The sequence below is a fragment of the Pezoporus occidentalis genome, unplaced genomic scaffold, assembly GCF_034315485.1.
Source record: "Pezoporus occidentalis ecotype Australia unplaced genomic scaffold, CSIRO_AGI_Poc_V1 ctg63, whole genome shotgun sequence".
Classification (NCBI taxonomy): domain Eukaryota; kingdom Metazoa; phylum Chordata; class Aves; order Psittaciformes; family Psittacidae; genus Pezoporus; species Pezoporus occidentalis.
The window spans coordinates 5,776,241-5,789,952 of NW_026915977.1; the positions used below are offsets into that span (position 1 = coordinate 5,776,241).

General features: G+C 45.8%; 2 protein-coding genes across 5 annotated transcripts in view; one reads left to right on the plus strand and one right to left on the minus strand.

Moving 5' to 3' along the window:
- The window catches only part of NXT2 (nuclear transport factor 2 like export factor 2), a 62,745-nt gene extending 60,275 nt beyond the window's left edge, over window positions 1-2,470 (plus strand). For all 4 annotated transcript variants that reach the window (XM_062640206.1, XM_062640203.1, XM_062640205.1 and 1 more), the window contains exon 4: window positions 170-2,470. In XM_062640206.1, coding sequence (XP_062496190.1) covers window positions 170-348 — 179 coding nt within the window. In that variant the 3' untranslated portion in view covers window positions 349-2,470. The remainder of the gene's footprint in view (window positions 1-169) is intronic.
- Window positions 2,471-10,266: 7,796 nt separating this feature from the next.
- On the minus strand, window positions 10,267-10,599 carry KCNE5 (potassium voltage-gated channel subfamily E regulatory subunit 5). Its single transcript, XM_062639998.1, has one exon. It carries the CDS (start codon window positions 10,597-10,599, stop codon window positions 10,285-10,287), a length of 315 nt encoding a protein of 104 aa, XP_062495982.1. The 3' UTR covers window positions 10,267-10,284.
- Window positions 10,600-13,712: the final 3,113 nt, after the last annotated feature.

Here is a 13,712-nt window from a genome sequence, read left to right on the forward strand (position 1 = left end):
GCCAACAAATACACCTGTGTCTGTGCAGAAATGATGCAACAAAACTGTGCTTTCCGTAAACGTGTAACCAGGTGTTAGCTGACAACTAATATAACTACCGTGTACATTTCCTACTTCTTTACCTGGTAGTCTTTGAGTTGTTTTCTTAATACTTTTTCTCCTTGGGAAGAGCAAGCTACGCAAGGGCAGACGACAGTCCTCGTGGTGACAAGCGGGACAGTAAAATTTGACGGTGACAAGCAGCGCTACTTCAACCAGAACTTCTTGCTGACAGCACAGGCCACTCCTACCAACACAGTGTGGAAGATTGCCAGTGACTGCTTCCGCTTTCAGGACTGGGCCAGTTAGTGAGGACTGGCTGAGGAAGTGACCTCTCTCATGGGACGGGTTGGAGTCAGCTGTATGGACAGCCGTTGTCCTGCATGGGGAACACTTGCTCTTCGTCTTGCGCCTGTCATTTATGGAGGGTCTATCATCAGTGTTTGAGGGTTGGTCTCAGTGACTTTGGGTTTAGTAGTAAACAATCTTAAAATGTTAGAGGTTGCTGGTGTTAGTTGAACCTAATAAAATGCTAAAGGCAGTGAGTTGCATTGGAATCATTCCTAAAATGCCTTACATGCAGCTATGCTGCCACTTCAGGCTTCTCGTATATAATGCTGAAACTCTACTAATTGAACACAAAATTCTCTTAATGGACAATTCGGACCAAACATGTAGTTTTTCAACTTGAAAAGATCTGTTTTTACAATAGCATCTTCCCTCTTTTGGAGAAGATGCTTGTGCATGTAGATAGAATTCTGAAAGTTACCTACTGTTTGTTGTAAGAGGCTAGGAGGGATTGACAGTAATTTCTGATGTTTGTGAAAGTAGCAAATACAGCTCCTGAGTGTGTCATCTCAATCCATTTGAAAGGTAGCCTTACCTTCTCTGTTATGAAAGAACTAAATAATCTCATCAGGTTTCCTTTTGTCTTGAGCTTCCCAGACTGTGGTTATAGTTATTTTGCATCGATTTATGTGTACGGCATGCTGAATGATTCGGAGCACCTCTGCCAACAATTCCTGTCACATGCATGTGAAAGACTTCAAACGGATTCTTTTTCTTTTGAAGTCTTGAAGTTGTAAGAAATAGGTCAGTTGCAGCATTTCTGTTTGCTTTAACTGTTAATTCTGTTGCTATGAAGTCTGGGATATTTTTCCTGTATTCATTCTGCAAGTTTTGAATTCCTACTGTCTTTTCAGGACACATTGTAGTAAAGAAGTGGCACTGAAAGTGTGTATTACTGTGAAGCCTTCAATTTTTCTCTTCAGTACTGTTATACAGAATAGGTGCTTTGGTTATTTTCAACCTAAAAGAACAGCTGTAAACACAATTACCGTCTTCCTCTCATGCAGATTTTTACTGTGGTTTCATATTAAGTATTGCCTTAAATTATTAATTCTGGAAATTTTTGTCTGTCTTGCTTGAAATTTGTGGTTTAAAGCATTCAGCCGCTTTAAAACAGTTTTCAAGACTGCAAGTTAAGACTGTCCATGTTAACTTGGGAACGCGAGAGTAAATCTGAGTTTCAACAGATTTGTTTCAAACTGGTACATTTCTGTTTTAAGCTGAGTAAAAAAAAATAGCTATATACCTGGGAGTGCACTTGCTTGTAGCTGACAAAACATGGGGGGAACTTGTAACTCTGATCTTAATATACATCACATGGGGGGAACTTGTAACTCTGATCTTAATATACATCACAGAGACAACAGCATCCTGAGTGCAAAAGCTGTTATGGCTGGCTCACTTGTTTTATGACTTAAATCGGGGAAACTGTGAAAATGAGCATTATCCAACTTGTGTAAGACATCATAAAATGTGCAGTTTGCAGTATAGTCTCACAAATAATGGGATGTTTAGGTGAAATGAATGGGTTTATTTCCTTTTAAGGCACTCTAGTGCCTTACAGAATTAGTTACCTGTCTTTATTCGGGAGCTGTTTGTGTTCTGAACTGTTGTGTAACTATTTTTTTATCCTGAAGAATATGAATTCCTGCAAAACAATGCAAGAAGTCCAGAATTTGTGAAAGCTGTAAATACTGTAAATAGTTATTTCTGTATGTAGTAACAGAAGGATTGGTCTGTTTATTTACTGTTTGTTCTTAACAGAGTATGCCAGGCTTCTAGATTTGTGTTCCTCCTACAAGTTTGAAAAGAAAACCCTACATTTGCCTGTTACTGACAGAGTGTTGTTGAGCAGTGATGCTGCCGTGCTGTGCTCTTCTGGTTTGCTAACTTGCTCTTGCTTGTGTAAGTTGTGTTACAGATGTGTTTCCATACACAAAACAGGTTTTGACTGTTGAAACGTACTGATGGGTGCAACTGTTAGCATTTGCTTGTTGAACTTTGAAGGCAGTCAGCAGAACACACACTTATAGCTGTACCTGATAAACTTGTCCTGGGAATAAATACTTATTGGGTATTTTTATTCAGGCTTTTATTTGTATAGTAGTTTTTAAGCTTTTTGTATGGAGATTGGGAGATTTTGAATATATATGGCAAAGTTTTAGCCCAATGTTATTTTCAGTTATTTTCATGTTATTCACAGGCAAGCCGCTTAAAAATCTGACTTCTGCAATGAATATTAAGAAAGAGGGGAGAGTGAGATGAGATCTTAAGAAGTTCTTCCATGTGAGGGTGCTGAGGTGCTGGCACAGGGTGCCCAGAGAAGCTGTGGCTGCCCCATCCCTGGCAGTGTTCAAGGCCAAGTTGGACACAGGAGCTTGGGGCAACCTTCTCTAATGGAAGGTGTCCATGCATGTGTCAGAGGTTGGAACTGAATGAGTTTTAAGGTCCCTTCCAACCCAAACCAGGCTGGGATTCTATTTAAAACAAAAAAAGCCATTGCTACCTGTAGCATCATTTAGGAAGCTCACTAATTGGCCTTAGCTGCACAAACCCAGTTTAAACTTTTACTTAGTAAGATGCGTAGCTGGAATTGGACTTGGTATGCATACAAGGGGGTTTGGAGCTAAACTTATTAGAACATAGTTGCTTCAGCCTAGGGAGAAGTGCCAGTTAAGTACTGCCCAGTGCCATCGCCTCCAATGAGGATCACTTAGGGTGATTCCGTGCTACCATGATTAGCTGTTGCTCTTATGTCTGAAAATGGTGGTGTATAAATATTTTTGTGGAGTGTAGTGATAATGTAGCTCATGGATTAAATCAGTGATTTTACAACCAAGTAATTAATGGCACAAACAAAAGATCTGTTCCATCTTAGCTGGAGAAGTTCGGGATGCTGCAGCTCTGCACTGCTTGTTAAAATGTCTATGCTCAAAATAGCAGAAAAGAGCATACAAATGCTTTTTATTCCATTCAGTACCAAACCATCCAGCTGGTTTAGTGCTGCTGGCTCTGCTATAATGTCCAGAATTTACAATAGCGATCTATAAAGCAATGATGTTTATGCTCTAAACTGTGAACAGGAGGTACTGCCACCATTTTTTGCTGTTTGATACCAAGTTATTAATGTACAACCAGGCAGTGAGACCAAGCCAGCTGAAGAGCTGAGCACTTCCACATACTAAATTGTGACTACTGAAGATTTAATAGATCTCTTTTTTGTATATTCCTTGTGTTGTCTTTATCAGTCACTCATGTTGCTTTGTTCTTTTGGGATACTACAGTTAAACTGACTTAAAATACTTGTGCTGTTTCTTGGAATCCTAAAATCATAGAATAGTTAGGGTTGGAAAGGACCTTGAGATCATCTAGTTCCAATCCCCCTGCCATGGGCAGGGACACCTCGCACTAGACCGTGTCACCCAAGGCTCTGTCCAGCCTAGCCTTGAACACCGCCAGGGATGGAGCATTCACAACTTCCTTGGGCAACCCATTCCAGTGCCTCACCACCCTTACAGTAAAGAACTTCCTCCTTATATCCAATCTAAGCTTCCCCTGTTTAAGTTTGAACCCATTACCCCTTGCCCTGTCGCTACAGTCCCTAATGAAGAGTCCCTCCCCAGCATCCCTATAGGCCCCCTTCAGATACTGAAAGGCTGCTCTGAGGTCTCCACACAGCCTTCTCTTCTCCAGGCTGAACAGCCCCAACTTTCTCAGCCTGTCTTCATACAGGAGGTGCTCCAGTCCCCTGATCATCCTCGTGGCCTCCTCTGGACTTGTTCCAACAGTTCCATGTCCTTTTTATGCTGAGGACACCAGAACTGCACACAATGCTCCAAGTGAGGTCTCACGAGAGCAGAGCAGAGGGGCAGGATCACCTCCTTGGACCTGCTGGTCACACTCCTTTTGATGCAGCCCAGGATACGGTTGCTTTCTGGGCTGTGAGCGCACACTGAAGCCGGTTCATGTTCATTTTTTCATCGACCAACACCCCCAAGTCCTTCTCTCCAGGGCTGCTCTGAATCTCTTCTCTGCCCAACCTGTAGCTGTGCCTGGGATTGCTCCGACCCATTCCTTCCCTCCAGGGTATCAACCGAACCACACAGCTCGGTGTCATTGGCAAACTTGCTGAGGGCGCACTCGATCCCACTGTCCATGTCAGCAATGAAGATGTTGAACAAGACCGGTCCCAACACCGATCCCTGAGGGACACCACTCGTTACTGGTCTCCAGCCGGACATTGAGCCATTGACCACAACTCTTTGTGTGCGGCCATCCCGTCCGTTCTTTATCCACCGAGTGGTCCATCCATCAAATTGATGTCTCTCCAATTTAGAGACAAGGATGTCGTGTGGGACAGTGTCAAACACTTTGCACAAGTCCAGGCAGATGACATCAACTGCTCTACCCCTGTCCATCAGTTCCGTAGCCCCATCATAGAAGGCCACCAAATTGGTCAGGCAGGATTTCCCCTTAGTGAAGCCCTGCTGGCTGTCACCAAGCACCTTGTTGTTTTTCATGTGCCTTAGCATGCCTTCCAGGAGAATCTGCTCCAAGATGTTGCCAGGCCCAGAGGTGAGACTGACTGGGCTGTAGTTCCCCGGGTCATCCATTTTCCCCTTCTTGACAATGGGGGTTATATTTCCCTTTTTCCAGTCGTCGGGAACTTCACCTGACTGCCAGGATTTCTCAAATATGATGGCCAGCGGCTCCACAACTTCATTCACCAGCTCCTTCAGGACCCGTGGATGGATCTCATCAGGACCCATGGACTTGTGCACGTTCAGATTTTTAAGATGGTCTCGAACCAGTTCCTCTCCTACAGTGGGCCCAAGGTCTTCATTCTCACTGTCCCTTCATCTGCCCTCCAAGACTTGGGTGGTTTGGTCAGAGCCTTTGCCAGTGAAGACCGAGGCAAAGAAGTCATTCGGAACCTCAGCCTTCTCCAAATCCTGCGTAGCCAGTTCTCCTGAGAGCTTCCTGAGGGGGCCTACATTCTCCCTAGTCTGTTTTTTAATTGCTTTGTACTTGTAGAATCCCTTCCTGTTATCTTTAGTACCTCTAGCTAAGTTTAATTCTAACTGGGCCTTAGCTTTCCTAACCTGGTCCCTAGCTTCTCGGACAACATCCCTGTACTCTTCCCATTCCACCTGTCCTTGTTTCCAGCTTTTGCAAGCTTCTTTTTTGCCTTGAAGTTTCCTCAGCATCCCCTTATCCATCCAAGGAGGTCTCCTGGCCCTTCTGCTGCACTTCCTTCTAGTTGAGATGCAACACTCCTGAGCTTGCAGCAGGTGATCCTTGAATATCAACCAAGAGTCTTGGCCCCCCTGCCCTCTAGGGCTGTACCCCATGGAACCTTACTGACAGGTTCCTGAAGAAGCCAAAGTCTGCTCTTTTGAAGTCCAGGGCAGTGAGCTTGCTGCATGCTCTTCTCACTGTCCTGAGGATCTTGAACTCCACCATTTCATGATCACTACAGCCAAGACTGCCCTGGATGAAGAAAAGGGGTTTGTTGTGATGGTATGAATCATTTGTACTGATGGATTTCATATGCATATGCTTCCTTATCCTGATGGGAGAAAAGCACACTATAGAGATGCTGTTTTATCAGTAATTTTCCACGATTTAATATATCTTGTAAGTTTTGAAATTAAGACTTTTTGTAAGATTAATTAAAAAAAAATAAATGTAAAACTCTACCTGATGTTCTGCCCCTTTATTATTATTACTAGTTTTCATGGTTTGTTCTTATGATATTATAAGGGCAAGAAATATATCTGTGCTTCCTTATCTTTAGTACTTGCGTTCAATGTTACACATTGTGGTTGTTGCAGCCTGGTGCTGGGGCAGGCTGTGAGCTCTGTCAGTGCTGCAGTGAAAAAATGTGTCAGGAATAATAACCCCATGGCAAGTGCCTCACCAGGAGCACCATCAAGCTGTGAACAGTGTTGAACTGGCTGGAGTAACCATCTCAAAGTGATGCTTCCCTCTAAAATGTACGAAAGTTTAGACTGCTGTCCAGCAAATACCTGCATGAAGTCGGACAAAATTTGTGCCAGATTCTTGGATTGTAACTATTTTCACTGAGAATATATTGTTGTGCCTCTGGTGTTTCTCTGCCAGGAAGAAATGAAACACTCAAATAAGGAATGGTTCATGTGGTAACTTTCCTTTGCTGTTTAAATCATCCGGTTAGTAATGAACATCCAAGGTCAGTATTTGCATGGAAGCAGACACTGTTCTAGAAACAAATATATTGTAAAGGTCTTGCTGTGCTGGAAGGTGGAGATTTCAGTGAGGCTTTGCAAGCAGTCACATATTGCAGTTATCCTGTGCAAGGCTCTGACAGCTGATGCAGTGTAAAGGTTTAGGAGCGCTGGGAAAAATAAATTACAGTTGAGGGCCAAAAGAGAAGCTATTTTTTCAGCTATATTAAAAGTGAATCCAGAAATTGCTGTTTCAATATTCCCCCTGTGCTGAAGGAAAGAACAGTTCAGTCTTTCTAAACAAGCTTTTCATCTCTGATCCTAACTGTGAAGAAGTAGGTCATTGATAGCTGAGCTTATCCCTTCAGAAAGATGCCTTTAATAATACAAATAAATCTGTCCTTTAATAATGCAAATAAATCTATCTTATTATCTCTTGTGTCCAGTGATTGAATGGACTTACAGAGACTAAATGACCGTGTTGCCCTGCATCAGCAATACAGGTGCCTTAGAATATAGTATTTATGTATAAAAAAGTGTTGAATTTTGGTGGGTAATTTTTGTCTTTTACAGTCTAAATCAGTTCACTCACAGAAGTTTGCAGCTTCATGGGCTTCTTTAAGGTTTCCAACCGGGACTTACTAAATCAAACACACACAAATGAATGTTGCTGCTGGGTTTAATACTTATTTATCAAGGTCTCTGTGTACCACAATGGGAATTCCACTTAGGTGTTCAAGTACTTTGGTGTGTGTATTCGTGCCAAAGGGGTGAGAATGAACTGGATGTGAACTTAACATTACCAGCTCTGCAGTGTAACCTCCTGTCAGCTACAGCATGTTCCTGGGTTCTGAGTGTTTAAAGCACATTCTTCTTCAGAACTGAAGACATCCATGCTGAATCCTTGGGCTCTTCTGGACAGAACGATCCAGAGGGGCATTGTGAGTTCTTGTGTATAAGTGAATTGATTTAGGAGGCTTGAATTCCTAATGGACTGAAGTTTTTCTACACTGAAAGGCTTCATTTGGTTGTATTTCTCCCAGACCTGGGACAGTGCTGCTCAGTGGGGCAAGTCTAACCCTTAGGGTTCCTGATTCTAGCTGAACTCTATGGGTGTTGCTTTCATTGGAGAGTCTTCAAGAAACTGAGGGCTTCATTCGGCTGGATAGTTCTGCTGTCAGTTAGAGTCTCTAACTTAACTCCTCTCTATAACTATCCCATGGCACACTTTCCCTTTAATTTGTGGTTTAACAGAATTTGAAACAGTATGTGGGCTATAACAAAAAATGGTACCGTGTGTTCACAGGAAAAGATAAACTGTGAAAGAACAGTGCTCTGAAAAGTATTTTGTATCTTTATAGTTGCAGGTTCTGCATCATCTTGATCATAGTAACTCCATCCCTGGCGGTGTGCAAGGCCAGGTTGGACAGAGCCTTAGGTGACATGGTTTAGTGTGAGGTGTCCCTGCCCATGGCAGGGGGGTTGGAACTGGATGATCTTAAGGCCCTTTCCAACCCTAACTGTTCTATGATTCTAAACAACAAAGGGTTTAGGATTCTAAATGGAATTAGTTTGTGTAGTGGTTGTTATTCCCTGATGACTGGCAGGTGTGGAGAATAAAAACAATTCTTATTTTCTTGCAGACTTTCTGCACCCAACGATTACAGTGATGAGGTGTAAATACAGGCAGTAATAAACAGGCACTTTTGTCTGTGTTTAGGGTGTGGGAAGAGAGGTCACCTGTGAAGACTGAGGCAGAGAAGTTGAGTCCCCCAGCCTTGTCCCTTGTTACCTGTTTGCCAGTTGTGTTCACCTGGGGGGTGTACACTTTCTTTGACCTTTTCTGTCTGACGTACCTGTAAAAGCCCTTCTCATTATCCTTTGTGTCCCTTGCCAAGTTCAGCTCCAGCTGTGCCTTGGCATTCCTGACCCAATCCCTACGCGACCAGGCAGCATCCCTGTACACAGGTGTGAAAATCACCTGCTAGAGAGACACCAGGAATATGTGTGAAGTGAGTAACACAGCTATATAGCCACTTGCATTTGTGGATACGTACTGTATTTATCTGTATATATGATGTAAATCTTGTTCCAGTGTAAGCTGCAGTTAATGCTTGATGGTGTTACTGTTGAACTGCAACGATAAGAATAGATGGACCGATGTAAATCACAGATTGCTGCAGTTCACCAAGACCTTGCAATTCTTTCAGGTACTGAAAGGTACAGATGGAACAGCAGATAATTAGAATGTGATGTTTTGTTAGTGCCTTGGCAGGAGGCCTTGTGCTTCCCTTACTGGGAACTCTCTAATGGAAGGTGAATTTTTCACAAGGGCAGCTCTTTTTCTAGGTAGGACCTAAATAATGGTATGTTACACATACTGTAGGTTTCGGGGGAGAGGGAAGAGAAACAGATTAGGATATCAGTCGATTTGTTGGACACTGACTCCAGAGATTGCCACAACCTCCAAATTTGTCTATAGGATGAAGCAGTGGAAAGCAGTTAGTAACCAGCTGGCATTACACAGGGTGTGTTAAGCACATAGTGCATTGAAAGTTTAATATGTGCAAAGATGAAGACGTCTGGGTATTCACAAGCTAGTGTTTGATACCAAACAATACTTTGTCATTTGGTCTGTGGCTATTGCAGTCGTTTGCAGTGACAAAGTTGACTTGGTAACTGCCAGTCCTCTCGAGGATTTATTTCTCTTTAAACTCATCATTTCAGGTATTCAGTTTACAGTGATTCTCCACAGAGCTGTAGTAGAGAGGGTAAGGTGCAGTAGGAGACAAATGTAAGACTGTTTTGCCATTGGAAAGAATATTCATGAGTGTTAGGAAGTCTGTAACATAAAAAACTCTCCTCCGTTTAAGTTAATGTCAAAGCTGCTTTTTCCTACAGTGTGGTTTGGATAAAATCCAAATAGCAGTTCAGATAGTGTGGTGCACCATTCCTAGTGAAGGTGCTTGTTCCTTGGAATTGTTCCTTAATCTTTATCTAGAAAAACCCCACCCCAGGCCCAAACCAAGCAATGACAGACTGTTAACATGGCTAGAACACGCGAACAACCTCTGCCTGCCCAGCTTTTTTGCACAGAGCATATCCTGTGTGGTGTTTTAAGGTTTAACTTGTACAAAGGTATTCTTGCAATTCCACGTCTCAGTGTGTGTGTGTATGTTATTGATGCCTTTAACAGTTACTGTCCATCAGCACAGAATACTGTGATGAGGTTCTGATGCTTTCCTCATGGGAGCACCTTCAGCCTCTGAGCTCCTGTTTTGATAAATGATTCCAGAACAGTCTTGATTTATCAGAACGAGACCTGACCCTTCCAGTCCTTTGTACCTGGCACGACTGCCAGTGCTCTAAAGTGATAGAAGGGTTCGTAATACAGTGATAGGGTAGCTGCTTTTAATTCTGTGAAAGGCTGCCCGCAGCAGTAGCACTGTGTTCGGGTAACAAGGTGGAATACCAGAGCAGAAGATGTTAGGTAAGCTCTAGAGGTGATTGATGAGAGTGGTCTCTGTACGTACGCGATGCAGGTGTTCGTTGTAGAAAAGCAGTCCAGAGCTGTGCAGAGCTGAAGCGCAGCTCCCGCTGCAGGACCGGCCGCGGGTGCCGATCTGTTCCTCACCCCGCCGGTCCTGGGGGAGCCGAGGGGGCAGGCCCGGAGGGACCGGCCGGGCAGCGCTCACATCAGCCGCTGCCCCTCGGCGGGGCCGCCCTCCTCTCCCGGCCCGGCGCGGCCCCAGTCGCGCTCGATGTAGAGGTGGTACGGGTCGTGCTTGGACTCCAGCTTCCGCGAGCGGGTGTAGGCCAGGATGAGCCCCCCGGCCAGGCAGCCGTAGAAGATCATGATGAGCAGGATGTAGAGCGACGCGTCCCCCCCGGCATCGGGACCAGCACCGGGACCCGCACCGGCCGCGCTGGCGTTGCCGCCGCGGCGCAGCTCCCGCAGCAGCGCGCTGAGCAGCGCCTGCAGCCGCCGCGGCTCGCTGCAGTTCATGGCTCCGGCTCTGCGGCTCGGAGCGGGCGGTACCCGGGATGGGCGGTGAGCAGGACCCGCGCTGCGCCGGTGCTCGGTGGCGGAGAGCCCCGCACTGTGCAGGGGGGTCACGGCCGCAGGTCAGATGAAGCGGTTCGTGCAGGGAGCCCGGGGACCGAACCTCTCTGCTCGGGAGGAGCCGGGCGCTGCCGGGGCCGTGGGGCTGCGCCTTTCTCCCGCTGCGCTGCCTGCCCTGCCGCCGCCGCCCACAGCCTGGTGTTTGGAGAGGCTGATCCCACTTCCTCACGGTGCCAGGCTGCACTCAAACGCCCTCTCCCACGCTAGAACGGGTAAAAGTAATTCTGTTTGAAAGGTGCAGCCGAGCAGCCCTTGCTTGTGTCCTTGAGACCAGGAGCACATCCTACACAGTGGGACCACTGGGCCTCACTGTGCACCAGCTGTGAGGGAGCAGGAAGAGAACAGAAATCTCCCTTTCGCTCAGAGAACTGAGCAAACTGAGACCCCTTGCCAGCCCGCCCTGAATCACAGGAGCAAGATCTGTCATGAAGGTGAGCACTTGGGAAAGTGTAGGTCCACCAAGGAGCAGGAAGGAGCTGGGTCTAGTTATGGGAGCTTTGGTGTCTCTCCAGTCCCATTGCGCCCAGGCACTGAGCGCCAAGACAGCCTGGCAGAACCGCATGGGATCAGCTGCTCCCAGTGCAAGAGTCATTTCCCTGCATCGTGGTGCACCGGATCCGTGTGGGAGGCCCTGGCTGGCTTATGGAGCCACTTGGCTGTGAGTGGCATGGAACAGGCAAAAGCAGGGCAGTGCTGCAGGGAAAGGTGGTGGATACAGGAGCTTGAGTGGCAGCAGCTGTGGGGGTCAGATGGCCAGAGGGAGAATTAATGAGAGTAATGAAATAATTAAAACAATTGGAATTAGCGGATAGAGGGGTTGTTCTTGAGCAGAAAGGCTAGGAGAGGGCTGAGTGTTAGCAGGTTGGGGTTTGGGTTGTTCTTGGTGTTTGTGCTGGAGAGGGTTCTGAGGCGGTACCAGACACGCAACTTTCCTTCATTTACTTTCCTTTCCCTCCCATAGGTCTGTGCCCATAGTTATGGGGTTTTTGACATCCCAGGAATGTTCAGGTTTTCCCTCCTTCCAGGCTCTTATCTGGTAACTGTTTAAATTCAGTTGTTATCATGCTTGTAGGTGGATGTGTCGGTGGTATGTGTTACAGGATCACAATCTTTCCAGCATGTAGAGTTGTTTTCACCCTGTGCAGTTTCTTTGCCTGTTTCCAGGAGGTGGCTAGGGCTGATCACTGTGTCCTGTCCTGTTTTCTTTCTCTGCTTTCAGGGAGAAGGATATGTTTTAACAGCAGACCAGAAGGAGTGTCCATCTGTAAGGGCAGCTGGGAGGCAAAGTCAGTGTGGTATTGACTTACAGGCCGTAGGGTATGAGTGAGAGGTTGCTGCCTGCACAGTGAGGAGGTTGCTGATGTGCATATGGGTGCGTTTTGTCCTTTTAGGAGTCTTTTTACAGGATCGCATCTCTTAAGCAAAGTTTTTGCCTCAGATGTGGTGCAGGCACCTTGCTTTGTCACTGCTTGTGAGCGACCTACTGAAAGTACATTAGCAGCTAGACAGTGGAAATAAAATGGAAAATACAATAGGTTGTAGTTTTTGCTCCAGTTAGAAGGGCTGAATATCCATTTAGAATTTCAGCAGAGCCCAAAGGTCCAGTAGATTTTTCTTCACAGAGTGCCAGGTTTTAATTTGCTTTTCTACAGGATGTTTTTTGTCGGTGTGAACAATTTCCTTGGCATCTTTCCTCTGAAAGCAAGGACTCTGCTTGCCAGTAAGTGCTTAGAGTGGGGTGTATGTGGGTTAAGACTGAGTCACTCTGACTTGCTGGAAAGTCAGCTTGGGTTGTGGTGTAGCATTTGTTTGCAGAGCTCCTCAGGAAGTCACTGTCACCACCTGTGCATTTCCACTCCTCACAGCAACATCCTTACTGTGCTACAGGAAGGTGTTCACAGCAGAGATTCGGGTTTAAAGATAACAAGGACAAAAAGTCACAAGGTGAGAGCTTCCCTGTTAGATGAGAGGCAAATATGCTATGGAAGGCAATGAAATTAGAGGTCACTACCCTGAGCTTTATAGGGCAGAGGGGATGAGGGTTGTATTTTGAACATAGGGACAGAGTGGGGCTGGTTAAATGACTGTACTGGGTTCAGCAGTAGCAGTCATTTTTCTCCTTCTTAGTAGCTGTGTTTTTGACTTTCATCCTGGGAACAGCGCTGATAACACCGATGGGTTTAGTTGCTGCTCAGTAATGTTTAGTCTGACCAAGGACTTTGTGAGTCTCATGCTTTGCCAGGGAGGAGGGGAAGCTGAGAGGAAGCAGAGAAAGGATGCCTGAGCCAAACTGACCAAAGAGGTATTGGTCATGCCCAGGATGTAAAACTGGGGGCAGTTACCCGGAAGGGCTGAGATCACTGCTCGGTCGGGCTGGGTATTGGTTGGCGGGTGGTGAGCGGTTGTATTCTCTTCCCTTGTTATTTCCCTTATCATTATTATCATTGGTAGCAGCAGCAGTGGTTTGTGTTATACCTTAGTTACTGGGCTGCTCTTAACCAGTGGGAGTTGCATTTTTTGATTCTCCTCCCCATCCCTCCGGGAGCGGGAGCAGGGAAGGGGGGGGGAAGTGGACTGATTTGCCGACAGGGTTTAATGACCCTGATGGCGTTTCATAAAACCAGGCTCATCTGGAGGTTATGTGATTAGAACCGAAAGGCAGAAAGTAGAGTAGGGCAGGCAGCTGTAGAGAACAGTGATCTGTTCTTCATGTTCCCTCCCTGGGGGAGCACTGCAGGTAATGAGCTGCTCTATACCCAACAGGAAAGGTTTAGATTAGATACAGGGCTGTTTAAAACAAAACCCTGGCAACACCTCCCAGGGCTGGGCCCTTCCTTGAGTGCAGGAATAATGTGTGGACTCCATTTGTAGTCAGCCTAGTCTTAGTCTTAAATAGGTTCAGCAATGCAGGAAGCCTGTTAGAAGTTGTTCAATGCTGTTTCAAATCAAGAAGTGCTGAATTACTCCCCCACCACTTAATTTGTTAAAAGGCAAAT

Bases quoted from the DNA above. Each gene is read 5' to 3' on its own strand.
- KCNE5 (XM_062639998.1), bottom strand. From the start codon at position 10,599: ATGAACTGCAGCGAGCCGCGGCGGCTGCAGGCGCTGCTCAGCGCGCTG.